Source organism: Rhinolophus ferrumequinum, chromosome 8 (genome assembly GCF_004115265.2).
Source record: "Rhinolophus ferrumequinum isolate MPI-CBG mRhiFer1 chromosome 8, mRhiFer1_v1.p, whole genome shotgun sequence".
Classification (NCBI taxonomy): Eukaryota; Metazoa; Chordata; class Mammalia; order Chiroptera; family Rhinolophidae; genus Rhinolophus; species Rhinolophus ferrumequinum.
The window spans coordinates 62,385,245-62,411,632 of record NC_046291.1 but is presented as its reverse complement, the minus strand read 5'-3'; the positions used below and the strand labels follow the sequence as shown (position 1 = coordinate 62,411,632).

Here is a 26,388-nt window from a genome sequence, read left to right as displayed (position 1 = left end):
GTAAGAATTATACAATTTTAACAAGCGACAAAATTACCTAAGTTATTACCTAAGTGAGATTTAAGTTTCTACTAACAGCATTATCTGACGGCCGTGATTGTAAGTCAGGAATCCCTCCCTGTAGGAGGCGTCTATCCAACAAGGCAAGTGATGCTGATAGACAACAAAACCTTAGACTACTGAGAAACGCCAAGTCTGATAATTCAGTTCTGCTTTCCCATTAGCTTGTGCAATTCCCTTTCTTCTAAAGTAAGAACAGAATCTTTCATGATAGCTGAAATAGCTGTTCAGAATAGCTGTTTCACTACTTATAATCCTCTTGTCACAAAGCAGTTATATAACAGGGAGATGTAAAGTACAGCATATGGAATATAGTCATTATTTTCTAATAACTATGTATGGTGTCACATGGGTTTTAGACTTGTCAAGGTGATCACTTTGTAAGGCTTATAAATGTCTAATCACAATGTTGAACACCTGAAACTAATATAATGTTGTACGTCATCTGTAATTTAAAAATAAAGTTTTAAAAAGCAGTTATTTAGAAAAAGCAGTTTCCATTGCACGTCTAGATTTTGAAGATCTGATTGTATTCCAGACTGGCAGTTTAAATTTATTAAGCACATAATATTTGCCAGGTACTAAGGATACAAAAATAAGAGTTCCTGCCCTTATGAGGATTTCAATGTAGTAGACAGATTTTGTGGATCTCCAAAATGGTAAAGTGTTACCAATACTGTTTCAGAAATACGTACAGAAGCTGTTTGGTATACAGCTCTAAAGTCCAAAGGAGGCATTTAGACTGGAGTTACAGAATTGGAGACACACACACACACACACACACACACACACAAACACACACACTACAATCGAGATGTATCATTCTACCTTATCAGTTGACAACAAGATGCCATCAGCAAAAAATAGAAAGACAGAGAAGCAGAAACAATTTAAATAGCAGGCCACTTGCAGATGTGTCAACGTGCATATACCGAGAAGCAATGGATGCAATCATGCTAGCATGGGTCCATGTGTATTGGACAAAGAGTGTAAGGAATGTGTGAATTATGGTAAAGATTTTCAAACCACTGCCAAGGAAGTCAACAGGTTCTTATTTAAGAATCTGGTAAGACTTCATTGACACCATGATGAAAGAATGTGCAGATATTCAGGGCCAGGTAGAAGAGATAGAGCAACTGATAAAATGGTCTACAGAAGACAAGACAAGGATGATAGTGACAAACAGGAAGAGCTCACAGGTTGGAGTCTCTATAAATTTGTTAAAATAGTCTCAACAGTAAAACACTTGATAATAATTTCTTAATTCCTCCCAGGGAATTATGTATGATATATTATTGTATTATATATATAAAATCTCTATATCTGTATATATACATATGAAATAATTATATTTTATATGTACATTATATTACATACCTATAAACAGTTTTTAAAGCATGGATATGTTTTCTACATGCAAACCACACAGACACACCTGATGTACAGAGGGTGCCAAAAAAATGTATACACATTTTAAGAAAAAAACTGTATTAAAATTGTAATGCTCAATATATACCAATGACAAAAGATGAATACAAGTCATATGTATACATTTTTTTGGCACCCCTGGTATATTTTGTTCCATTATATATATCAGATATAGCTGCATGATTTGCATGTAGAAAAGTGTATCCACACATTACTTTTTATTTAGATCTATATCTATGTGATTTGTACAGAGAAAACCATATCCACACTTTACCTTATATACATATCCATGTGATTTACATGTATAAAACCATGCATATTTTTAGGGCTTTTTGAGGGTACTTTTGACTATACACAATTTTTGCCTTACTGCAGAGTTTAGACCTCAATGTCTATACCAGGTGACTCCACTGGAACTGACACCTAGGCAGTAGAAGAGGTCCCTTGGGCAGAGCACAGATAGCAACAGCAAAGACAGAAGGAACCAAGAGCAGTAACACAGACACCAGCGTTCAAGGGATGGGCAGGAGTCTGGAAAGAGAGCAATGGGGATAGAGGCCCAATTATGGCTCCACCAATGAGCACATGTGTGGTTAGGAGTGAATAGAAAAATATATTGCACTTTCCAAGAGCTTGACTGTGGAAGAAAGAGACAGGGCTTCAGGAACAAGGAAATGTGTGTGTGTGTGTGTGTGTGTGTGTGTGTGTACACACACACACACACACACACATATACATAATGTAATATATGTATGTATATGTGTGTGTGTATATATGTATATGCATACATATACATATATACATACATGTATACATACATATATACACACATACATATACATATATTACATTATGCATGCATATATACATGTATATATACATATATAATGCATATGTATACATATAATACATACATATACGTATATAATACATAGTGTATGTGTATGGAGCAAAAATTAATATAAGACCTGGTCTTATTTTACTATAATATAAGACTGGGTCTATATAATATAATATGATATGATACGATACCATACAATACAATATAATATAATACCAGGTCTTATATTAATTTTTGCTCCAAAAGATGCATTAGAGCTGACTGTCTGGCTAGGTCTGATTTTTGGGGAAACAGGGTGTGTGTGTGTGTGTGTGTGTGTGTGTGTGTGTGTGTGTGACAAGTTCCAGTTGAATCACCTGGTGTAGACATTGAGTTCTAAAGTCTGCAGTAAGGTAAAAAGCAATGCATAGTCAAAAGTATCCTCAAAAAGCCCTAAAAATATGGATATGGTTTTATATATGTAAATCACATGGATATGTATATAAGGTAAAGTGTGGATATGGTTTTCTCTGTACAAATCACATAGATCTAAATAAAAAGTAATGTATGGATACACATACACACACACACACACACACACACACACAGAGGCAACCAAAGAAATGTATTTTAAGAAAGGAAAAAACTGTATTAAAATTGTAATACAATGAATGACGCTAGCATTCATTTGATTAATGCCATCTTTTGAGCAAATGTCATACTACACATTGCTACCCTAATTCAATTCAACTTCGAAAAGTAATACATAGATAACATCTCTTAAAATATGTACATTTTTTTGGCACCCCTGGTGGGTATATATACATATACATATATATATATATACACACACACACATATACGTGTATATGTGTATATATATACACACACATATATACGTGTGTATAAATCTATATATACATGTGTATATATAGATATATACACACATATATACATATACATATATATATACACACACACATATATTTAATTATAGTTGACATTCAATATCATTCAACATCAGCTTCAGGTGTACAGTGCAGTGGTCGGGCATATGCACAGTCTATGTAGATCCCCCAATAAGTCCAGCACCCATGTGGCACCCTACATATCCAAATCTTTTCACTTAGGGTTTGAGTTGCAGTTCAATCTTGCTACCTCACCCCATTTTCTGAACATTAACCTCTCTTTAGTCTCCATCACGAGATGTATTTTGAATGGATGGAACAGGATTATATTGGATAAGTTTTTGCTTGTGGGTTTCAGTGTTAAAGTTTAAATATCAAGAGAAGACAGAAAATATATACACACAAAACAACATACCTGGATATGAAAATAGAGGAAGACAGACAGCATCTTTATAATGTTAATAATTTGCTCTACCATATGCAAGTCCAACTTACCTTTAAGATAAGTTAATTCAGCAGCATTGTTGATGCTCAATAAGTCAGCTCCTTGATTCTGACATGAAACATAAGCTTCTTTCCAGGAAAGAGTTGCCTGAGTATTAAATTGGTAGCAACTTCCAGTCTGCTCATTCTTTTCCCAATTATCTTCACAGCCATTTTCTGTTGATAAAAAGATATGTAGTGATCATAAAGTAAGGGCATAATGTTTTCTGTTACTTAGAATGCTTATAAATACTGCAATGCAATTTGCGTACTCTTAGGATATGCTAAGCTTATTGCTGGACTAGACCACATTTCGATTCTTTGGTCCCACAAAGAATTTGAAGTCACAGGACCCCAAATGACTCAGGCTGGTTAAAGCTTCCACTCTCCTATCTTCCCCTCTTCCTTTATCCCCTATCACTTACAATGCCATATTTTAGCCCATGCCTGCCCTCTGCCTAAAGGTAGGAGGTCTTCAACTGCGCTCACACTGTTAAACCCCTGAGATAACAGAAAATAAGCTCATGTGAAGACGGTGTCAGACTGCAGAGGCGTTTGCCCACAGCCTTCAGATAAGCTGCTTAAATGCCCAAGATTTAGAGCCCAAGTGGCTACGTTCCTTGGGGATCTCAGTGCAAGTTTCTCCTTAATATTTTAATAGATGATATAATATACGATATATAATTAATATTGTATGATTACCATTATATATGTATACGTACATGTGTGCATATGCATACAAACATATACATTCATTGTATAACGTACATATTATTTTCTTTAACAAATATTTAAAAAGCATGTATTGTTTTAGGCAAAAGACCTTCAAGCTGCTTCCTGGATAAGACAAATAGGTTTTGATGCAACAGGTTCCCAGAAATATACTCAGAGATTCCCATGTGCTCTCTACGATGGGAAAACCCAGTATGGGCGACATCCAATGTGTCCTAGGCTTCCCTCTGGGGGTTTCCAAATGGCCTCCCATAACCAGTCACACGTGACATGGCCTTTCAAACTGGAAGGGCCCTTAGATGTTATCTAGGCTAACGTACTCATTTCACAGATAGCAACAAAGATCTAGAGATGCTGTGACTGAGCTAGAATCAGAGCCCTGGTCTCTAAGTCCGGTCTTATTGATTTTCTGAATGGCTAACACTGCTCCTTCGGTCACTTTTGAATGTCCTACATAGCAACAGAGGTTGCTGTGACATTTGGTGAAAACAAAATAGGTGGATTTATAAGTATACTGCTTAAAGATTCCTTATTACCACTGAGGCCCTATGCTTGTAAATCCAGAAGCTTCCACTGGAACGGCAGTGTTTGCTATAAAATAAAATCTCCATGGTTTAGCAGTTCTTGACTTTGAAAAACTCACAGTCTTGCTTCTTCCATAAAACTAATTCTGGGAGGCATCTGAATGCACTAACAATCCTCCCGCTACCGCTCAAAAGAAGCTAAAGGCATTGAGACACCTGCCAGTCAAGGCACAGTGAGATAAACACATTGGGAAATGAGATTCAGGAATCCTGAGATCTCCATCAGGATCCACACGAGTGGGGTCTGACCCTGACAGGTCATTTCACCAGTCTGGGTCTGCTGTCCCTCACCTAAGAAGTGGGCGTTGGCACTGGATAACCGCTAAGCTCCCTTGTACATCTAAAATTTCTGATCCAGATTATAGTGAGATTTAAAAGAAACTGGTGCCTGGTTGACCAAACTCTGCTTGTTATTACAGCTGAAGCAAATGTTGGCTTTTTAATCTTTCAATAGGTTCTAGGTGTTGAAAAGCCCATGCCTCTACCTAAAAAGGTAATTATTAAAGTGCGTTCCCCACACAGCAGCAGCAGCAGTGTCTGGGGACTCATTAAAAGGCAAATTCTTGGGCCACACTCTAAACCTACTGAATTACAATTTCTGGACGTGGGCCCCAGAAATCTGTGTTTTAACAAACTCTCCAAGTGACTCTGTTGCATCCTAAACTTTGAGAATCATTGGCTCAGTATAACCTCTTCAAGTCGTTTAGAACGCTGCATTTTGAAGCACAGCTTCTCTCAAGGAGGGATCAGCATTACTAGGTCATCAGCTTGGCTGCTGAATGAAGCAGGATAGTATAGTTGTTTGGGTCAAAGACTTCGGGGCTGGATTTCCTGGCTTTAAATCCTAGCTCTGAAATTAATTAGCTGTGTGACCTTAGGCTAGTGATTTAACTCCCCTGTACCTCACTTTGCTCATCTGTAAAATGGGGATAAATAATATTTCCTACTATATAGAGTGGTATAAGGATTAAATGAGTTAATATAGGTTGAGTGCTTGAAATAGTACCTGACACTTGGCAGGACCCTGTAAGTATTATTATTTAGGTCTGGAGCTGTTCCCTTTTTCTTTACTACAGATTACAGATTCTCCCAAACTGTTGCCCATGAATACCTACCACGCATATTTCTTGAATACCTACCACACATCAGGTACTGTGATCCCCTATAACTCTCACCTGATTGGTGAGTTATATACCAGGTAATGATGCAACTGCTATGCCTCTGTCTCTCTCTCTGTCTCTCTCTGTCTCTCTCTCTCTGTCTCTCTCTCTCTCTCTCTCTCTCTCTCTCTCTCTTTCAGTGAATTCTTTAGCACACCTTGAATCATTTGCTTCAAGTAAGAAGCAATTTTAAAAAATACTCTGACCAATATATAGGAATGGCAGAGAGAACAATGTCACCAATTTTGAGAGGGCCAGGGATATCTGTCTCTTTTGCCCCCCTCCCCACTCTTTGTTGCAGGCCATAAACATATTTAAGTGTCCACCATCCTAAAAGTTTGTCTTCAACCTCTCTCACTCTCAGATTTGCCCCCTTCCCTCTCTCCTTTTCTTTCCCATAAAACTTAAGAGGCTTACCCGCCTTCTGGTCACGCTTCAGCCCACTATAACCCAGCTTCTGCAGCCACTAGTCTTTGAAACTTCTCCATTAAAAGTCAGCAGCAATTTCCTAACTGCCCAGGCCTTTTTCACTTCCTCTCCCTAGGATATCTGTGTTACAGAACACTCCCTCTCATCATTTGTCTTCCATGACACCATCCTACCTTTGTTCTCTTCCTGGCCTACTTCTGAAAGCAATTTCATAGCTACACATTACTTCTCCCTCTTTCCTCAAATATATACTCCTTATCTAGGATAATATTTGTTGTCGTCATTTTTGAATCATCTTGGACTCTTCTCCCTTTGCCTCATAGAAAGGGTATCCTTTGCTTTCCATAAATAAAGTTTACTAGCCCATACCTACCTGGTTTTAAGCAGATACCCCACTTTTGATCATATTTAAAATTTAAGGTCGTTGCACACCATGGCCCACTGTGACTTTCATCAAGGATGCACTCATGATGCCAGGTCCCATTAACCAAGAATGGAAATTCACAAGGTCTCCCATAGGAGTTCCCATCTCTGGTATATACCTCTGTGGGTTGGAAGGGAAAGAGAAAAATTAAAAACTGGATAATCAGTTCGAGCTAACTAATTTTCTAAAACTGCTTTGAAAGAAAAATTGTTGTTTTCACTTATGAGAACACAACATCTGGCCAGGCTGCATAGTGTGAGAACTCAGAGCTTGGATGCTGACAGCTCAGGTCTGGAATTGAAAGCTGGCTGCCCCACTGACCAACTGCATGGCTGTGGGCAAACTCTCCAACCTCTATTAGCCTCAGTTTCTGCATCTGCAGATTAGGAATTATAGTTCTTAGCTCATAGGTGTTTTTCATGAGGATTCAATGAGATGATCCATGTAAATCTTGGTTTATTGTGGTGTGATGAAGAGCTAAAAGACCACAGCTTGATCCAATAAGGATCAACTGCTTACTGTGGTTGGCAGAGTACTTCACCAGAAGGGGTGCCCTGCCTGAGATTAAACCTACAATCTCTTGTCTTTTCTTGAGGAAGAGTGGGGCCAGAAAAACCCGTTGGAATCACTGAGGGTGAGTGTGGACTTTGGAACTGACCGTGGAGTTAGAGAGATGGACCAATAGCCCCATTCTTCACAGACTGGTGGTAGAATTGAGGCTGTGGGTTTAAGGAAGTGGAAGGAAGAGCCAGCTGCTGGATCTCAGTGCATCTTTGGAGAGGGGCAGGATATGGTCCTTCAGGTTATGAAAGAAGAACCAGCTTCTAATGGGCAGTCATAGGACCAGCTGGTGGCCAGCGAGGCAGCAGAACTAGCCTTTTCATTTTCATTTTTTCTGATACACGGAGAAGAACTGAAAAATTATTCTAACCTCAAGTATGTCTGGAAATACTAGAGGAAATGCTCCATACTTACGTTAATAACAGTCTCTTGGCAAGGTGCTTTTATAGAACAGCTAACCCAGTAACTTTTTTCCACCTCTTTAATTTATTTAAAACTGTGGTCATTCATAGAGGAAAAACTGAGGGTTGCTAGATGGGGGGGGGAAGGGAGTGGGAATAAGGGGGAAAGTGAGGGGATTAGAAAGCACAACCGGTAACCACAAGATTGCCATGGGGATACGAAAGTCAATTTGGGGAATGTGATCAATAATGTTGTAAAGATTCTGTAGGGTATTGGATGGACACTTGTCTCATTAGGGATGAGATGATGTAGATGCCTGATCACTGCACTGTACACCTGAAGCTGAAGTTGAACAATAATGATTCAGTTGAACAAATATATATATATATATATATGTATATTACAAGAAGTGGAGAACAGCATTAGGAATAGAGACAGTGGAAATGTAATGGCTGTGCGTGATGTCAGAGGGGTAGTGGATGGGGAGAGCGGTTATCACTGTGTGAGGGGTATAAATGATGAATGTCTCTGCGGATGCCACTGTGGGCAGTGCCGATAATGCCAATGGCTTAGCTGATGCCAGGAAGGAAGAAAAAAAAAAAGAAAAAAAAAAGAAAAATAAATAAATAAATGATGAATGTCTAACTATTACATTGTTTTGTGCACCTGAAACTAAAAAAAACCAAACTGTGGTCATTAACAGATTAAATAATGGCTATGAGGTTAAAGCATAAAGTCAGATCTTATCACCCATTGCCAGTCAATTAGGGTCCCTCAGAATGGCTCATAGATTCGCATAAATGTGTATTTAAGATAGTATTTTATTCCACATCCTTTATTATTCTCAAGTGTTCATTTAACTGAACTAGGAGACTTAATTTGATAGTTTAGAATGTATTAAGAAGTAATACAGCAAAAGGTAAGAATAATTTAGATGTTTTCATTTGCAAACAACCTTTCAAGGAACATTGGTTTTGTTTCCCTCGGACTTACAAATGGTCTGAACAGGGTACTTCTGTTAAAGAGTAATTTGTCCTTATATTTTATAAGGATGCTGCTTATTACTATGTTTTGTTTTTAACCACACTCAAACTCCCAATAGCTCATGACCAACTTCTCTTCCCATATTACAACACTTAAAAGGAGAGTCCCTGAGCGTGATGACTATTACTTGTAGATCTATCAGGGTTTTTTTCCCCCCAAATGCTTGTGTTTCTAATACAAAGTGCTTTCACATACATTTCTTTCACTTGCTTTTTCCCATAAGCCCATGAGACCAGCAGGGCAAGTATTACACTTGTTTGTCAAATCCCCATTTTTGCAGAGTAGGTAAGTGAAACATTCAGTCACTCAGCTGTAATTGACAGGGATGGGAACTGGCTCTCTGATTAGAGGCCTTGACATATAAGGACAACTTGTGACATCAGTGGCTGCCTTCTCAGGTGTCATAGCTCAAAGCTGGGCTTCAGTTAAGAAGCTGTGCTGTTCTCACAATGTGCTCTGCAGAATGATATGCATATAACCACCAACACAACAGCAGCAGCTAAATTACGCAAATTGTTCTCTAAGAGTTTTCTTCTCACATATTTATTCACTGCTGCTCGACCTCTTAAATCCCATGGGTTTCCCTAGAGAGACAGGCTTTCCTGAGAAGAATCTTCTCTGATGAATTTTTGGGGATAGCAGCCTTTCAAAAGATGAGGTGCTTACATGGGAAACTAAAACAAATTTCTTCAGTAATATGAGACAAAATAGCTTCAATGGTTAAAGACATTGCCAGGCTTCTAAGAATTGCTCAAAATTCAGGAGTTCTACAGCCACCCCTCTAGTATAAGTCCATTTCCTCTGCATGATTCAACAAATGTTCAAAATTTGAAGCATGCTAGTGAGGCCAAGATATCTTAATGATATAACTGTACATCTGGATGCTAGTCAGAGCAGTTATTCATAAAATGTATACAACTAAAATTTTCTCTGATGACTATGACTCACACAGGACGGGAATTGGGGAGAGAGGCAACCCAGAACACAATGGCAAACAAATGTTCTTACACAGAAGAAAAGAAAACAAAACAATTATACAGCAAAAGCCAAGGGAGAAATAAAGTAGCTATATGTGGGGAACCCAATCCTGGTCTTGAGTGGTTGCTTTGCTGTAACAAGCTTGGTAACCTTGGACTTCACCTTGTTGGGATTCAGTCATCGTATCTTTCTTATCTCTGTATAACTAGATAAGTTGGGGGTGGGGAGGGAACCAATATGGGGAGTCTGAGAGAGCAGTCCTAGAGGAAGTCCCTAACTTGAGACAGCAGTTTCTAACCTAAGAACAAGAAGGAACTACATAAACTTAGAAGAGAAAAACTTTCAGGACTTAATATTTGATTAAATTTGAATGGTGGGAGAGGAAAGCAGGACAACTCTAGGGTGACCTGTAGATTTCTGACATATACGACTTGGAAGGTACCAGTTACCCAGAAAGGAATGAAAAAGAGAAGGTAGGTTTGGTCCTGGCTTCTGTGCAAATTAAAACCTGATGTATCTGTTGACAAGTCAAAACTACGTGTGCCTTTTCTTATAAATTTCTTAGCAGGAAATTTAGTGTTACAAATATTGTATTTGGTAAGGTCAAGAAACACTTTATGCCTGTTTAGCTCTCTCTGGGGTGGTGCCCTACATAGATTCTTAACCTTTTTGGGCTACTGATCACTTTGGCAGCTATGTGAAGTACACGGGCCCCCTCCTCAGAAGAATATTATAAATGCATAAAACACATAGGATTACAAAGAAAACCAGTTAAATTGAAATAAAGTATTTTGGGGACTGAAGGAATTTACAGTTACAACTATGTCCCTCAAAAGAATTAAGGACAGGAGACAAAGAAAATGATCCTTTCTGATTCTTGAACAAATACAATAAAACAAGTCAAATCCAGTTCAAAAGGCATTTTGTTTGGTTCCATGTTTTCTCTTAGTTGCCAAGTTGGAGAAAGGGTTTTATAGTACAAAATTTAAACTTGCCATTAAGTGGTATCCCAGAAAGCAATTGCTTTTTATGGTTAGGAGGAAGCTGGCCAGCAGAAACAGACTTGATCAACTACTCAAGGGTGGAGGACTGACGAACAGGAAAACCCATCCTTAATTCTCTAATATTTCCCCATAGCAGTAGAACATGACATCTCAGAGGAAGCTGCACCTTTATTAAGAAACACAGAGAGGTTTCCCGGAGGACAAATCTTGTGCAGACAAGGGAAAGGCTGGGAGGTCAAATTTAGCTTAGATGAGCTTTACGAGAAGAAGGAAAACTCTGTAAAGCTGTGTAAACTTACAAAGAAGAGCCAAGGTGAAATAACAGTTAAGACTTGGATAGTTAAATATCTATATCTATATCTATATACCAACATTTGATGTAATTTAGAGCAACATAATGAAAAAAGATTTTCTTGGGTGATAACTAATTACTACATTTAGAGGTTTTAAAAAATAAATCTATGCATTCTTTTTAAACTTGGAAATTTCTTATAATCCAGTCTCTGGACTCAAAAACAAAGTTCCCAATCAGCTCCCCCAAAGGCAATATTCGTCTACTCATTTTTGGAAGCAACTGAGAAAAAAATCCACTCTTAAAATGCTGACTCACAAATACAAACATTAAAGTGTGATGGCCATGCCAAAAATAAGGAAGTAAATCCACCCGAAGGTCTTAAAACTTTTCCCTTATATCAAAATCTGCAGACAAGGAAGAATACATTTCCTTTTTTACCTTTTTCTTTCTTCTTCTTTTTTAACTTAAACTAGATCTGACTTTATTAGATGATTCGACTTTTATCCTATACAAAGGTTTTTCTGTTATTCTAACTTTTCCTTTGCTCTGGAGTTCAGGATGCAATCATAGGAAGTACATGTGCTCAGGTGTCAGAGAGATTTCTAATCCCTGTGTGCCACAGAATGGCTGTGTGACCGCTGACAAGGCACCTAACCTTTCCTGACTTTACCTTTAACAGGGCAAATAGCACTGACATCATAGGGGTAGCTCAGAGTTATAAGCCAGTGTCTGGAACTGAATGCAAGCTCACTGCCCTTAACAGTGTATGGCTTTATTTGTGGTCAGTTGTGCATGTTCAATGCCACATTTACCAACCATAAGAGCAAATGAGTCCAAGTCCCTCTCCAGTACTCACCACGGTAAGGCTGGGCACAGAGGTTTTCCTCCGAGCCTCCCTTCTTCCAGACATCAGATGAATTTGTACTTGCTATGGCATGTCCCTCCTTCAGAGCCAACCTGAACTGGGCGGCTCCGTACAGGAAGTACTGCTCACATTTCCACCACAGCATGGCCCTGGAGTCACAGCTGAACATTCTCAAGGAATCTGTGGGTTTGGTAATATCCAGGCCAAGACACTTCTGGGATTGCAAATGAAAGAGCCGATGCTGGGAAACCCACTTCCATAACATGTCCTCGGTTTTGTCACAGTCCTTTGCTACTATCCAGTCATTCAGCGGCTTGATGCACTTGCCCGTATTTTCATGGAAGATGGTGAATGAGTCATCACCTGAGTCAAGACAGACAAAGACATTTCAGGATTCTGAATGTGGCTAATGTGCCTTGGCCCCTGCTTGCAGAGGAGAGTCTGAGCACCACTGGACTGGTCCCACTCTTCAAGCTGTGCAAACTGTAATGTACTACACAAGGTCAGCGGACAGTGGTGGCCAGGAGGGCAGGACAGCGTGGGATTAGAGCCTGGGCTTTGGAGTCCACCTGCCTCTTCATAGTCTGCCTCTGCCACTTGTTACCATGTGATCAGGGCAAGTTATTTAACCGCTATGCCTCAGTTCCCTCCTTTGTAAAATAGTACTTCATACAGCAGATGGGAGGATAAAATGAGCTCATACACGTAAAACACTTAGAATAGTATATTTCTTATTGTTAGCCCCTGAAACCCTCGCCCCTCCCCCACCATTTAATGAGATGAAGAAGCTCCTTAGGTTTCATCTTCTTTAGACAGGTGCTCTACATTCAACAATAACTATTCCGAGCCTATTCAGGACCACAATTCTGTCTTGCTTAAACTTTACAATGGCAAGGTAAATTATTACATGACATTAATGTGTCTCAGAGGAGATGGGGAAACTTCTGAGGGGCAGAAGTAGAATAATTAGATAAAGGGATGAGAGGAAATGGAGGTCTGGGTTCTGAGGCTGGCGGGGAGGACCTGTGGCCAGCTTCATCGCAGCTCCTGCAGGAAGGTGATGGGAAACCCCTAGGGAAAGGATGAGGGCTGACTTTGTGCATCACCTAGGGAGGCCAAACCTGAGCTCCAGCTGAACCACAGGATTCAAGACCCAGAAGGCTTGGACGATGGGAAACTCAGAAGTAACCTAGTATAAGTGAAGGCTAAAAGGAGGAACCGCTCTGAAGGTTCCCTTGGCAGTTTTGCCTGAGCTGGAGAAGACCTCAGTAATGACAGAAACTGAAGTTCTGTTAACCTGGTGAAACAGGACCTCAGAATAAAATTTCATTGGATTTTCTGAAAATAATACATTGTTTCTTGCACACCTGAGTTTGTGGAGCAAGATTCACATCTGTGACAACAAATTACAACTGAACAATTTGGTCAGTGTTCTTACAATGAAAAATTTTTTTGAAGTTGTAGCACAGAATTTCATGTTGATGAGAGTGAAGCTGAAATTTTTTAGACAAACTTTAATAATCATTATCAATGAACCAAAGGATTCAGCAGAAGGACCTGTAAAATTTTACTTCCCAAAACGCACTTTCATTTTGATACCAGTTTCGCAATCACTAGTTTTATGAACTTTAAACACCACTTCTAATAATTCACAGGCTTTCAGAATTAAAAATTTTCATACCAAGGACTTGAGGGGAAATTTCCCTATGTAAATAATAACTATAAAATTAAGTCTGATTTCAGTTTGTACTTTGGACAGAACTTTTTGTTTTAAATAGCAGCAGCTGCAACAAGAGATACAATAGGAACAACAAAATCCTTTAAAACATTGTTATTTCTGCTTTCAAGTCTGTATTTAACAATATTGCACAGGGTTGCATCTAAGTAGGTTTGCCGTGTAGTTCCATCCCCCTTTCTTCTTTGATATCACTCTGCCATTCTCTACCTTATGGACACTTTGGGAAGATAATCAGCAAAAGAGGAAAATGTGCTATCTTAGAAGAGTAGTATCACTCACACTTTTCTAATGTCCTTTTCTCACATATCTACCTAATAGCCTCTCAGACCTGCGATGTGCCTCTTTCCAAATCTATTTTCTCTCACCTCTCCAAAATAAATGTTGTGTTCCAAAGTATCAGGAATTACTGCAGGAAATTCCTGCTCCTGCAGAAGAATGGGCAGCTGCCGCTCTCGCTGGAAACTTCCCCCTTTTGCAGTCTCACTGCTCTCTTTCCTGGGCATGCAGCTCTGCGCCCCTTGACCTCAAACAGGTGAACTGGGCAAACAGCAGCTTTGCCTACCTTTGCAGTGTGGAGTTCTAGATTTTTCAAGTTGCAATTTGCAGAATCCAATGGATTAGCTATGGCTCTTAGTCCAGTGAAAAGAGCAGTGAAATAAGGAGTCAGAGGTCCTAGATTAAAGACCTCCTGCTGCTACCAGTAGCTGGGAGACCTCAGGGAAGTCACTTAATCTCCCCAGGGTCTTCATACGGTCTTATATTAATCATTGCTCCAAAAGACGCATTAGAGCTGATGGTCCGGCTAGGTCTTATTTTCGGGGAAACATGGTCTCTCCAAATGTAAGATGAAAGTAGTGCAGCATAAGCTATCCAACATACTTTCAAAACTAGCATCTTCTATGTCCACAAGATAGCAGTGTCCCTAGTTTTGCAGGTTTTATTGGTCTTTGCTGAGTTCACTGCATACTGTCCTTGAACAGATGCCCACAACTTTATTTTATCATGCTAATGCTAGCAGTATTTTAGGTCATTCTAATCTATTGAGCATGTGCACTTAAGTGACAGTGCCACTTCATAAATACCCTTTGGAAGAGAAAAATTATGTACCTTTTTCCATTTATTATACACGTTACTTCTGGGACACCCGTGGACTTGACAAGCTTGTAGGAACTCTGAAAGACTACAGGAGAGGTGTGTAGCATGAAGTAGTTATGTGGAAGAGGGGTTGCCAAGCTTCTTACCTAATTGCAACATCTATGATTATAGCTATTTGCCTCATTCTAAATCTGTCTTTTACCCTAATATGTAATATCAATGTTTGACACCTATAGTGGTCATTTAGACATTAATTATTGATATGACTTAAGGAAACTTCTTATTAGCCTTCATACATAATGTGTATATAACCACAGACATAAGCATTCATACATAACATATAAGCTAAGGAAAGTCTTGTCTTTTCATGATGTTTCCCCAAAGCTTTCCTTACCCTTAACAGGAGCTGTTCAGTCTGCCTCAGTCTTGTGACCCTATTGAGATGGTAGGTTGAAGAGTGGGAAGAAGGACTAAGAAAGTGTGAAAATAATTCCTTATTTAGAAAAATTTGTTAAATAAAGGTATATAAAATACTTCAGAAATCCATTACACTTTGAAAGGTAATTACAGAGCAATTTATAAAACAGATTCTTCATTGATAGCCTTATATAATAGGACATCTTGGTCACTTTACAACTATACTGATTCTGAATGGAATTTTAATTTTTTAACTCCAAATACAATATTGGGACAAGTCTAAAAGGCAGAAGTTTATGAAAAGAAGCCTCATCACCCCAAGTACCGGGCGCACTTTTTATATGCTTCATTTTATGTATACATTCTAGTGGTATTTGAGAGGAAATGGCTAAGCAGCATTATCATAAATTGAAAATGAATTTTCAACATTTCCACATCCATCAAAGAAAAACTATCTCTTAGTGTCTGATCGTTCAGTAATTCCTGTTTTACAAGCCCTAAACCAAAGAGCTTTGCGCATTCCAAAGAGAAGCTGAACATCAGCATTTCATAACCACAGACACATGGAGAGGGAGATGATTCGAAGGCAAGAGGATGAAGACAGCAGCATTTTTAATTTCAGGGGAACTTTGACAGCCCACACGGTTAAGCATTTTGCGACATCACTACATTGTGTGCAGCATACAGGTGCAATAGGAGAGAACCAGAATTCTGCGTTTGCCAGCTCAAAAACAGGTTCTGAAGTGACAGCTGGGTCCATGGCAGTCTACCTCGAGTCAGAAAGTCAAGGAGTTCAGATTGGGTGGTGTGGGCTGGTGAGAGACTCAGAAATCCCGGAAGGATTCGTTTACTGTAAGCTGTTAGCTCTCCAAGGAGGCAAAAAGGTAAACTAAGCAACTGGCATTTCCCCAAGGACACAGAAGTACTCCTCTAGCTTCTGAGCAGCCGAGCCCACCTGTGCAAACCTAGCTGCGCACATATGATGAGCTGCATGCCATTAGCAGCAACATGAAGCTGACACACTGCCAAGCAAACTGCCTAAATGGCTGGGGTTTCCAAATTCCAGTGCTTTCCAGAATAGGGCCACAAGTCTGGTCTGAGAGTGTGAGAACGCCAACCAGAGCAGCAGCTAAGGGTGAGAAAGGATGCAGGACAAAGAAAAAAAAAAAAAAAAACCACCTGTGATCACCGAGTGCAGGGAGAATGGAGTTAAGCCTGTGCCCCTTGTTTTGAGTTAATGACAAAGGCCAAGGGTTGCGGAGACTGCAAACGTGAAGAAAATCTTGAATTCTGTGGGGCAGACAAAATAGATAAGCTTAAAATAGATGTAGATGGAAACCAAGAGTTTCGTGATTGAAGGGTTAGTGTATTTTGATTGTACTGAGTTGCTGTAGTGAAAATTTTCTGCCTGGACTGGGGGGAAGGCTGAATGGAATTCTCACAGCAATAAAGGATTTTCTGGTAGTTTCCAGCACAGAAGGTCAAAAAAGAATGAAGTGTGAATCAGAGCAGGGTCCACTAAAAGGTCCTTAGTGGATGGAGATAGGGTGACGCCACCGACACTCAGAAACCTCTTCCATCCCTCTCTGAAAACATGTCTAAATCAGTTTCTTAGTTTAGCAGCAAAGAAAATAAGAGCGGCAAGCAATGTGAAGTTTTTCAAAAACTCCCTTGAACATCTTTTACTTCCTCAACCAGAAAAGGTAACAAGTGGTGGGTGGGGACGGCCCACGGATTACACATTGTCCGTTATGCGGCACGACTAAGAAACAAAGTCCTCAGCACACATTTTGCCAAGGCAAAAAGAGAAAGTAAAAGCGAATCCTGTCGGTGAACTCCGGTCGGTGCCAAGGGGGATGGTGGGGTCGGCACTACCCAGAGCATCAACTAAAAGCGTCGGCTCCTGCCCTGCTTCCGCAGTAAGAGGCAGGAAATGTCCCGGCAAACTATCTGCCATGCTTCGTGGGACCGTCGGTCTCCCGGGGATCGCTTGGCGCTGATAAGCCAATTAGAAGAAAGGTTTGCCGCGCGAGGCTTGAGGGGAGGGCATCATAACTGAGTCAGGCTCATGGTCACTTTAGGACACATGGCTTAACCTGACTTCCTTTTTCTCGTGCATCCGTGGGCACAGTGAAGATGGAGAATCATTACTCATCCTTGGCGCTGAGGGTGGAAAACTCCTCTGGACAATGAGTGTCCAAAGTGACCCGGGGCGCAGGAGAAGCGAGACGGACGGGATGGGGCGTAGGGACTGTTGAGGAGCCCTATACTCCAGGGAAGCAAGTGAGAGGAGAGAGGATGAGGAACGGCGGGATCCGCCCAGGAAAGACTCGGTGCGCCCGGTGCCGTAGCCTCCTTGCCCTTCAGCACCAGGATGGTCCCGCCCTGCCCCGCCTCAGCCAGCCTTTCTCCCGGCCACCGGGGGGATGGAGCACCTTCACCCCAGACCTCCCGTCCGGCTCGCTAGTCCGGCCTCAGACCCCGGCGCAAAGCAGAGGTGACGTGAGCCCGGACCGCAGCCTTCACCCGAACCGAGGGAAGTCGGCAACCCTGGCAGCGTCGAGGCCTTTAGTCCGCCGGCGGGTGGACGCACCCGCAGTTACCTGCGCGGCCCGAGGCCTCCGCCAATCCCAGGCACGGCAGGAGCAGCACCAGGAGCTCCGCCGCGCGGCGAGGGGCAGCCCATCGAGGCCTCGTCCCGAGCCGGCCCACGTAGTCCATCCTGGTCCTCGGGCGCCTGGGGCAGCCAACCCTCCCGGTGCGCCCAGACTGCCCTACTGGCGCCTTTGCCCCTAGGCTCCCGGGGCGCCCCGGGCCCGCCCCCGCCGTCCTCGGCCAACCAGCTGAGCAAGTCTCGAGTCCCGGGGCAGGGAGGGGAGGGCGGGCGGGGCGGGAATCGGAGGCGGGAAGATGACGTGCCAAGACCTCTGAGCACCTTGGACCGGCGGGACCTGCGAGGAGGCTGGAAGTTAGCGTGCAGCTAGAAACCAGGGCCCTGCACAGACTGCCGGCAGTGAGGGCCCGGGACCCCACTTCATCAGTAAAGTCGAGGAGACGCCGCACATGCAGGGACCGCCCTGGTGGGTGGGTTCGGTCAGTTTAGGACCTTGTCCTCTGCCTTACGCACCCGAGTCAGGGATGATTTCTTCATTGCACGGCTGGATTGGAGAGGCACCCATATCCTTTCATACCTCAGTGGGGGAGATGTGCACCCGTCGTGATGTGGCTGCGGTCAAACCAAAAAATGCAGTCGTCCTTAGCAATGTCTTCAGCATTTTGATAGTTCGAACAAAGGTGTGGTAATGCATGCTGTAGTTGGCCCTGCAAGTTGTTAAAGAATAAAAAGCAAGAGCTATTCGAGAGGCCCTACAATATTTCCAAGGATGATTTAGGCTTTATAACCATTGACCGTTGCAAGTAACCGCTTTAAAAAAAATAATTTAATAGTAATAATAACTAATAATAATCCAGTACAAATGTGGAAGTCTGCACCCAAAACAGACAATTGCGAGAGTAGAATTTATCCTCTCCCTGTGGGAATTGCTATCATTATAAATAGGGTGACCTCAGGTACCCGGATATGAAGGTTATATATATATATATATATATATATATATATATATATATATATATATATATATTTATATATACATATATTGCTTTTTGCCTTTTAAAATTTTATTTATTTAATATTAGTTTCAGGTGTACAAAACAACATAATGATTAGACATTTGCACACCTCAAATATTGATAACCCCAGCAAGTCTACTACCCACCTGACACTGTACATAGATATCTATTACAGTGCCATTAACTATATTACCTATGCTGTACTTAACATCTTGTGACCATATATGTGTGTGTGTGTATATATATACACACATATATATGTATATATGTGTATATATATGTATACATATATATATATATATGTATACACACACACACACACACACACACACACACACACACACTGTTTTTCTCCGAAAATAAGACCTAGCTGACAATCAGCTCTAACACATCTTTTGGAGCAAAAATTAATATAAAACCCGGTCTTATTTTACTATAATATAAGACCGGGTCTTATTTTACTATAAGATTGGGTCTTATATAATATACAATATAATATAATATAACACTGGGTCTTATATTAATTTTTGCTTCAAAAGACGCATTAGAACTGATTGTCCGGCTAGGTCTTATTTTCAGGGAAACACGATGTATACATATATACATATATGTATATATGTATATATATATAAAATACATGATAGTTGACATTCAATATTATTTTATATTAGTTTTAGGTGTACAGCATAGTGGTTAGGCATTTATATAATTTAAGAGGTGATCCCCCTGATAAGTCTAGGACCAATCTGCAACCATACATAGTTTTTACTATATTCCGCATACTGTATTTCACATCTTGTGACTATTTTGTGATATCAATTTGTACTTCCTAATCCCTTCACCTTTCTCTCCCATCTTCCCAACCTCCCTTCCTTCTAGCAACCATCAGTTTGTTCTCTGTATCTGTAAGTCTATTTCTGTTTTATTTGTTCTTTTGTTCTGTTCTTTAGGGGTTCTACATTTTTAAACCCCGTGTTTATTGAGCAGATAGTGTGTACCTCGGATGGCTTCCATCCCTGCTCCCCAAGAGGGAATTCTTCCAAGAGGAGGTGACCATCTAGGTTGCCTTTCCTGATTCCAACTGCCAAGGTTTGCTGGTGGCTCCAAATCTACCTTGGCTCTGTTCTCCCTCCAGACTCCCACCTTTCAGTTAAGTATTTACAAAAAACTATTGCCATCACAGGAACTGGACACCTTCCAGTGTAAGATAAAAAGGCAACACCCTTACCCTCTCAAGTTTACTGAGTACTCAGGGAGACTGAGGCACACATACAGTAACTCAGGGAAGAATGAATGAGGAGACTACAAAGCTTCAATGAAGACAATGCCTCAACTATGTCTGGAAGAATGTGTAATGCATTGGAGTTTGACCAGGCACAGCTGGTGGGAGAGAAATACTGACAGAATGGGGGCGGGAAAATGCAAAACAATGTCAGAAGACAGTCAAGAGTCCAGTGTGGCTGCTCTGCAGGGTACATGTGTGTGTGGGTGTTGAAATTAGTTGTGGTGGGGGCCGAAGCAGAAATGGCAGCAGAAAAGTGAGTTGACTTGATTCTCTAGGGAACAGGCAGTGGAAAGTTCTGAGTCAGACACCTTGCTACTGCTCTGATGCTCTGCACCAGTGGCTGCTGCCTTTCTGATCCTGCCCAGCCTGGAGCTCCTTGAAGGCAGCACCCTCATCTTCTTCATTATCAGGTCCCTAACATGGAGCCCCAGGCGTGTCCCAGAGTAAGCTCTCAACACACATTACTTAATGAATTCTTAGAGCCCCTGCATTAGCGTAGGGCCATGCAAGCTCCTGCTTGCATTATATGCGATAGTTCTTCAAATGACCTCACTGCCAGCAGTTGTCATCCTCTCCAGCATGTAGACCTAAACACTGTTTGGAACACGATACTTTCCTACTACCCAAATCCTTTCAGTGCTACTTACTTACAAAAGTGATTCTTAACCAAGAGTTTAGGGGAATCTGAACACCTGAAATTGTATGCAGCTTTGTGAATGCACTTTTTTTTTTCCAGTGAGGAAAAGACACCCAGGATACAAAAAGAAAACTCCAGTTAGGAAAAAGCAAGTTCCATGATGATCTGACCCTTTATCTTTAATTACCTTTCTATGTCACTCCTTGGTTCAAGCAACCTATCTAAATCTGCCTTGCCTTTTCGTAGCTCTGCCCGTATATTTGTATTTTCCCCAGTGCCGTTCCTGGAATGCCTTTCTCCCCTCTTTTGTCTGAGTTCCACCTTTCCACTGAAGGGTCTGCTCAAATCTCATGTTTTTTATAAAATGTTTTGAAGCAGGGCTCTAGCCCTTGGGGATTTCAAACATCTGTATAATATTGTATATTCTAGTCTCTTCACATTTAACATGTGCTACCTCCTGCTGCTATTTTTTCTGTAAGTTCATGTGCACTGATTCTCCATCTAGGTTGTAGGTCCTCAATAAATATTTATTGTCTATGGTAACAATAACAAACAGTGTATCCTTCAAATTTCACCTTGAATATCACTTCCTCAAAGAAATCTTTCTTGACTCTGCAGCCTTGGTGAGCTTCCTCTGTGACAGGTTCTCAATGCATCCCATAATTTATCTGAATAGCATTTAGCGGAGCTGGATTAATTGGTGTGCTTGCTTGCTCATTTGCTGAATGTCTATCTTCTTCTCCTGGCAGCAGGGCCCATGAATGTGGCGATTGTCTGTTTTAGTCACTTCTTTGTTCCCAGTACCTGGCCCATGATTTGCTGGATGAATGAATGAATAAACACATAAGTACCTCATAAATGGTACAGGCAACAGGAGGTCTAGGCTTTTAAAAGAGGGGAAAATCAGCTAGGGTAGGAGGGAGGGTTTAGGCACTGGGACGAATGTCCTTGGCTGAGGACATTCAGTAGATAGAGGCAATGAGGAGGACACTCCAAGCTGAGGCAGTGGTGTGAGCAAAATAGCAGACATCTGCCATCCACTGTGCTGTGCTGTGACATCCACTGGGACTTCGAGGCCATTGTGTGGAGCATTTTCCATGTGCTTTGCCATGTGACAAGCATCCTGCAAAGGTACTACTATTATCCTCAGGTTACAAATGTGGAAAGTGGGACAACACAGACAAGAAAGATAATTTGGCCAAAGTCAATAGCATCAGTGACGATACCAAGATGGAAAGCTCACTTACAGAATTTGCATGAATGTGTGAGAATGTTACTATTATTTGATTTTCAATTACAATTAGGGAGAAACAACATGAGCTTTCAGGACCTCTAAAGTCATGTTTTTAATGATAAAATATATCATGTTGAAAATAGAATGGCTAGATGAGGGTAAGGGGGATCAAATATATGGTGATGGAAGGAGAACTGACTCTGGGTGGTGAACACACAATGGGATTTATAGATGATGTAATGCAGAATTGTACACCTGAAATCTATGTAATTTTACTAACAATTGTCACCCCAATAAATTAAAAAAAAAAAAAAAGGAAAAAAAAAAGAAAAGAAAATAGAATAGCTATGCTGGTGGGCCTCTTCCTGGTCATATCCGTCTTACTCCCACACAGAAGTAACCATTCTAAATGGATTATCATTCCTTTCTTTACAGTTTTCCCATATATGATTCACTTCTTAAATACCTATGTAACTTTGCATATTAGTAATTTTATGTAAGTAGAATAATTTCAAGTTGGGTGTTTTTTTTTGGCCACTTTGTTGTTCAAAGTTATGCCTGTGACATTCATTTGTGTGGTTGTGTGTAGCTGAAGTTCATTCCATTTTTACGTGTTATGCCATTATAAGAATAAAGCACACTTTATCCATTCTCTTGTTGGTGGACAATGGGTAGGTTCCAACTGGGTAGTTCGCTGTCCTTAGAAATGATTCTGTGACCATTTTTGTTCATGTCTCCTGGTGCACATTGCTAGATATTCCTTAGCGTGTATTCTTGGAAGTGGAATTCCTGGAGCATAAGGTATGATCAGCATCATCATTATTAGACAATGCCAAGGTGTGTTCCAATTTGCACTCCCAATGGTGTAGACAAGTGTTCCCATTGCTGAATATTTTCATCAACACTTAGCATTTTAACATTTTTGGTGGGGGGTAAAATGGTATCTTGGTTTAAAGTTGTATGTTCCTGATTGCGAATGAGGTTGAACATATCTTCCTATGTTGATTGGTTATTTGTATTTCTTTTTCCAATTCTTATACAGGTTATATGTCTGTTTTCTCTTACAGCCATTCCTGGTCCTCTTTGCTTTGAATCCCAAGGGGCTACTCTGCATTTCTCAGGCTTCCTCACCTACTGCCTTCTGGTTAGGTTCAGCCAATGGGAGTTTCTGGCAGGAGATGGAATTTTGGGAAGGGAAGAACCCAAGGTGTTTCTCTCCTCTCTCCTTTGGGAGTATGTCAAGCAGTGGCTATGTCTCTTCTGTGGGTCCAGGTCATGCCTGGAAGCCTCACCTTTGTGGTCCAATTCCCACCAGGTAACCCCTGCCGTGTTTCCAGCTCCTTTTGGATGGTTTCTTCTCCAAGGTTCTCACTCACACAGGGTAGCCCTGGCTTCTATTCAGATAACACCATCCCTTTTCTGTCCCTCAAGCCCCATGCACAGTAGTAGCTTCTTGAAGTTGTTGCATTCTGTGTAGTCTTATTGGCATGTATTTTTTTAGCTCTTATAACACCTCTGTAACTATTAATAGTTATTTCCCTATATTAAATTTCTTCTATTGAACTACCTAGAATGGGTTTTGTTCTCTTTACTGGACCTCAATGATACTGACTCAACATATGAAAAAATTGAGACAGCATCCAAAATTGAGTAAGATATGAACAAGAAGAACTCTAAATGGTGTATATTCAACTGCACAAGGAGTTGTGGCATAAGGAGAGCCAGTGTGAGATGCATTTAAACTGCAGTTTTGATGATGCCCATGGATGGTCCCAGGTGTAGTAAGGAGGACCCAGGAGGCCCAGGCAAAGGCTTGGTCTAAGAATAAATTTTAAACAATTCCCACTATACCATGATAATAAAGGTCTCTATTTATTACTCATAACTAAACTCATGAGGACTATAGACATGGACATAGACCCCAAAGGACAAATCTGAGATTGTAACTCATCCACTTAAACAACAACAAAACAAAATTAAACAGCTCATCTTTTTAAACTGAACTTCCTTCATAGAAGTCTCAGATGAGGAAATGTTCCACTAGGATTTCTACAGAACATTGGCACAGCAACTGGACAAGGAGCCAATGTGGTTGACTTATTCATTTACTTAGCTACACCTCATATACAAACACCAGGGAACTGTGGAGTCCATTATCTGCTCTTTCATCTTATAGCTGAGGAAACTGAGGCTCAGAAGTTGCAGTGACCAAAGTGGCTATGAAAAGCACTAGAAAGGGAAGATGTATACCTTTGAGATTCATGGCAAGAGTCCTGAAACACCAAAGAGAGCACCTTAGGGCTAGTTATGTGCTTCTGACATGAGGCAGAGGTGAAATTTGGGTGTGAGGTGATGATGCAAGGATGGATCACAGATTAAGGAGATGTGGCATTAGTAAGAGTGGTGTAGTTGGTAGAGGTAGTAGGAGTATGTTGCAAAGGCCGTTAATGTATTTTGAGTAGGATTGCAATATCTCAAGCATGGTGGGAATTCTCTAGGAATCATTTTCATCAAAGGTGCATACTTCGAAGAATAAGGAAATAATATTAGTGGTACAGATGATTTTCCAATTGTGGGGAATGTGAACAAAGGCTAAGTTTTGACTTTGGTAGAGTCATGTATGCACCATGTTTTGGCAAAGAGACAAGAACTGGGGTGATGTGTTTGCTCTTGACTCATGTAATTGGAGACTCTTTTCTCAGATTAACAAAATCCAGAGCCAAAATCTGTTCCAAGAGAACAACAGTTCAAATGATAAATAACCAAAGCCCAGGAGTCCTTGCTCCTTAGGGAAACTGACTACATTTACATTCTAGAACAATTATTTTTCCGACTTTAGCAAAAGATAGAGAAGGCCAGCTTTTCCAGGTTTCTAAATTAGAGTGTGATATGACCTCTATCAAAGCTAACTTGCAACCCAAGGAAAAAGTTTCGGGCCATCTTACCTGTTAGTTATGGATGAAGTTAAGAATGCCGGCTTACTGATTTTTAGAAACATTTGTGAAATGTAATAGTGAGAGTCTTATGAAGAAATTTTAATACTGAGAGGTATTAAACTATGACATTACTGTATTTACAAATTCCATCATTTATTTCCCTTTTGTCAACTCACTAATATCTCCATAAAGCTGGTGGTCCAAACCTTTTCATCCACCTCCCGGGGTCTTCCTCCAGGGAAAGGAATGTGCCTCTGACTTTGTGAGTTCACCATGTCTCTGTTTTTTTCTCCGTAAACTTATCTTTTTCTCAGCCAGGTCTTTATTTATTTATTTATTTATTTATTTATTTATTTATTTATTTATTTAACGTAACTGTGCTCCCAGGAATCCATATTTCTTCCTCTCTGGTAATTTTCATCTCTCCTTCTCCATGAGAGGAAGAAACACTCTGAGCCTGTTTTAAACATTTTGTTTTTATTTTTAATTTTTACTATAGAATATAAATACTACACTTGAAGTAGAGACAATAGTGTAATGAACTTCCTGTTCCCATTGCTCTTTCAATGGTTATTAATACACGACCAGTCTTGTTTCGTCTTTACCCACTCTCTACTCCTCACAGATTATTTTGATGCAAATCTCAGACATCAAATATTTCATCTGTAAATATGTCAGTATGCATTTCTAAAACATAAGATCTAATGAAAGACATAACCACAATATGTTATCTCACCTAAAACTATTGACCGTGATTTTTAATACTGTTAAATGTCTGATTGGTGTACACATTCCTACAATTATAAATGTTTTTGTTTTGTTTTTACAGTGTGTTTAAATTAGAATTCAAATAAGTTTTTTACATTGACACTTGTTGATATTTTTCTTAAATATCTTTTAATCTCTAGGCACACTGTCTTTCTCTTCTTTTTTCCTTGTAATTGTGTGAAACAAAGACGGCTTATTTGCAGAATTTCTTACAGTTTGGATTTTGATTATTGCATCACTATTGTGTTGTTTAACATGTACCATTGTCTCTTATATGTCCTATAAATTAGTAGTCGTCTTTATGAGATTCAAATTCAATTTATTCTTGACTCTATTAGTACTCTATTTCATATGTGTTGTACTTTTCTGTCAGGAGGCAGGTAATATCATAATTTTTCTCATAGTTTGGTGATATTATCAGGCATTGGCGATCGTCACCTGGATCCTTTAGTTTATTAAGAATTAGGAAAT

General features: G+C 40.3%; 1 protein-coding gene and 1 non-coding gene across 3 annotated transcripts in view; one reads left to right on the top strand and one right to left on the bottom strand.

Annotated features, from left to right (window-relative positions):
• The window catches only part of LY75 (lymphocyte antigen 75), a 114,341-nt gene extending 96,093 nt beyond the window's left edge, over positions 1 to 18,248 (bottom strand). The window contains exons 1-4 of one of the 2 annotated variants that reach the window (XM_033112786.1): positions 18,031 to 18,248; positions 12,169 to 12,540; positions 6,978 to 7,148; positions 3,712 to 3,876 (exon numbers count right to left, since the gene is read on the bottom strand). In XM_033112786.1, coding sequence (XP_032968677.1) covers positions 3,712 to 3,876; positions 6,978 to 7,148; positions 12,169 to 12,540; positions 18,031 to 18,148 — 826 coding nt within the window. In that variant the 5' untranslated portion in view covers positions 18,149 to 18,248. The remainder of the gene's footprint in view (positions 1 to 3,711; positions 3,877 to 6,977; positions 7,149 to 12,168; positions 12,541 to 18,030) is intronic. The other variant, XM_033112789.1, reaches the window with a different exon arrangement.
• LOC117026411 (small nucleolar RNA SNORD35) lies at positions 8,500 to 8,577 on the top strand. Its single transcript, XR_004423762.1, has one exon. It is a non-coding gene; the product is annotated as a small nucleolar RNA SNORD35 (small nucleolar RNA).
• Positions 18,249 to 26,388: the final 8,140 nt, after the last annotated feature.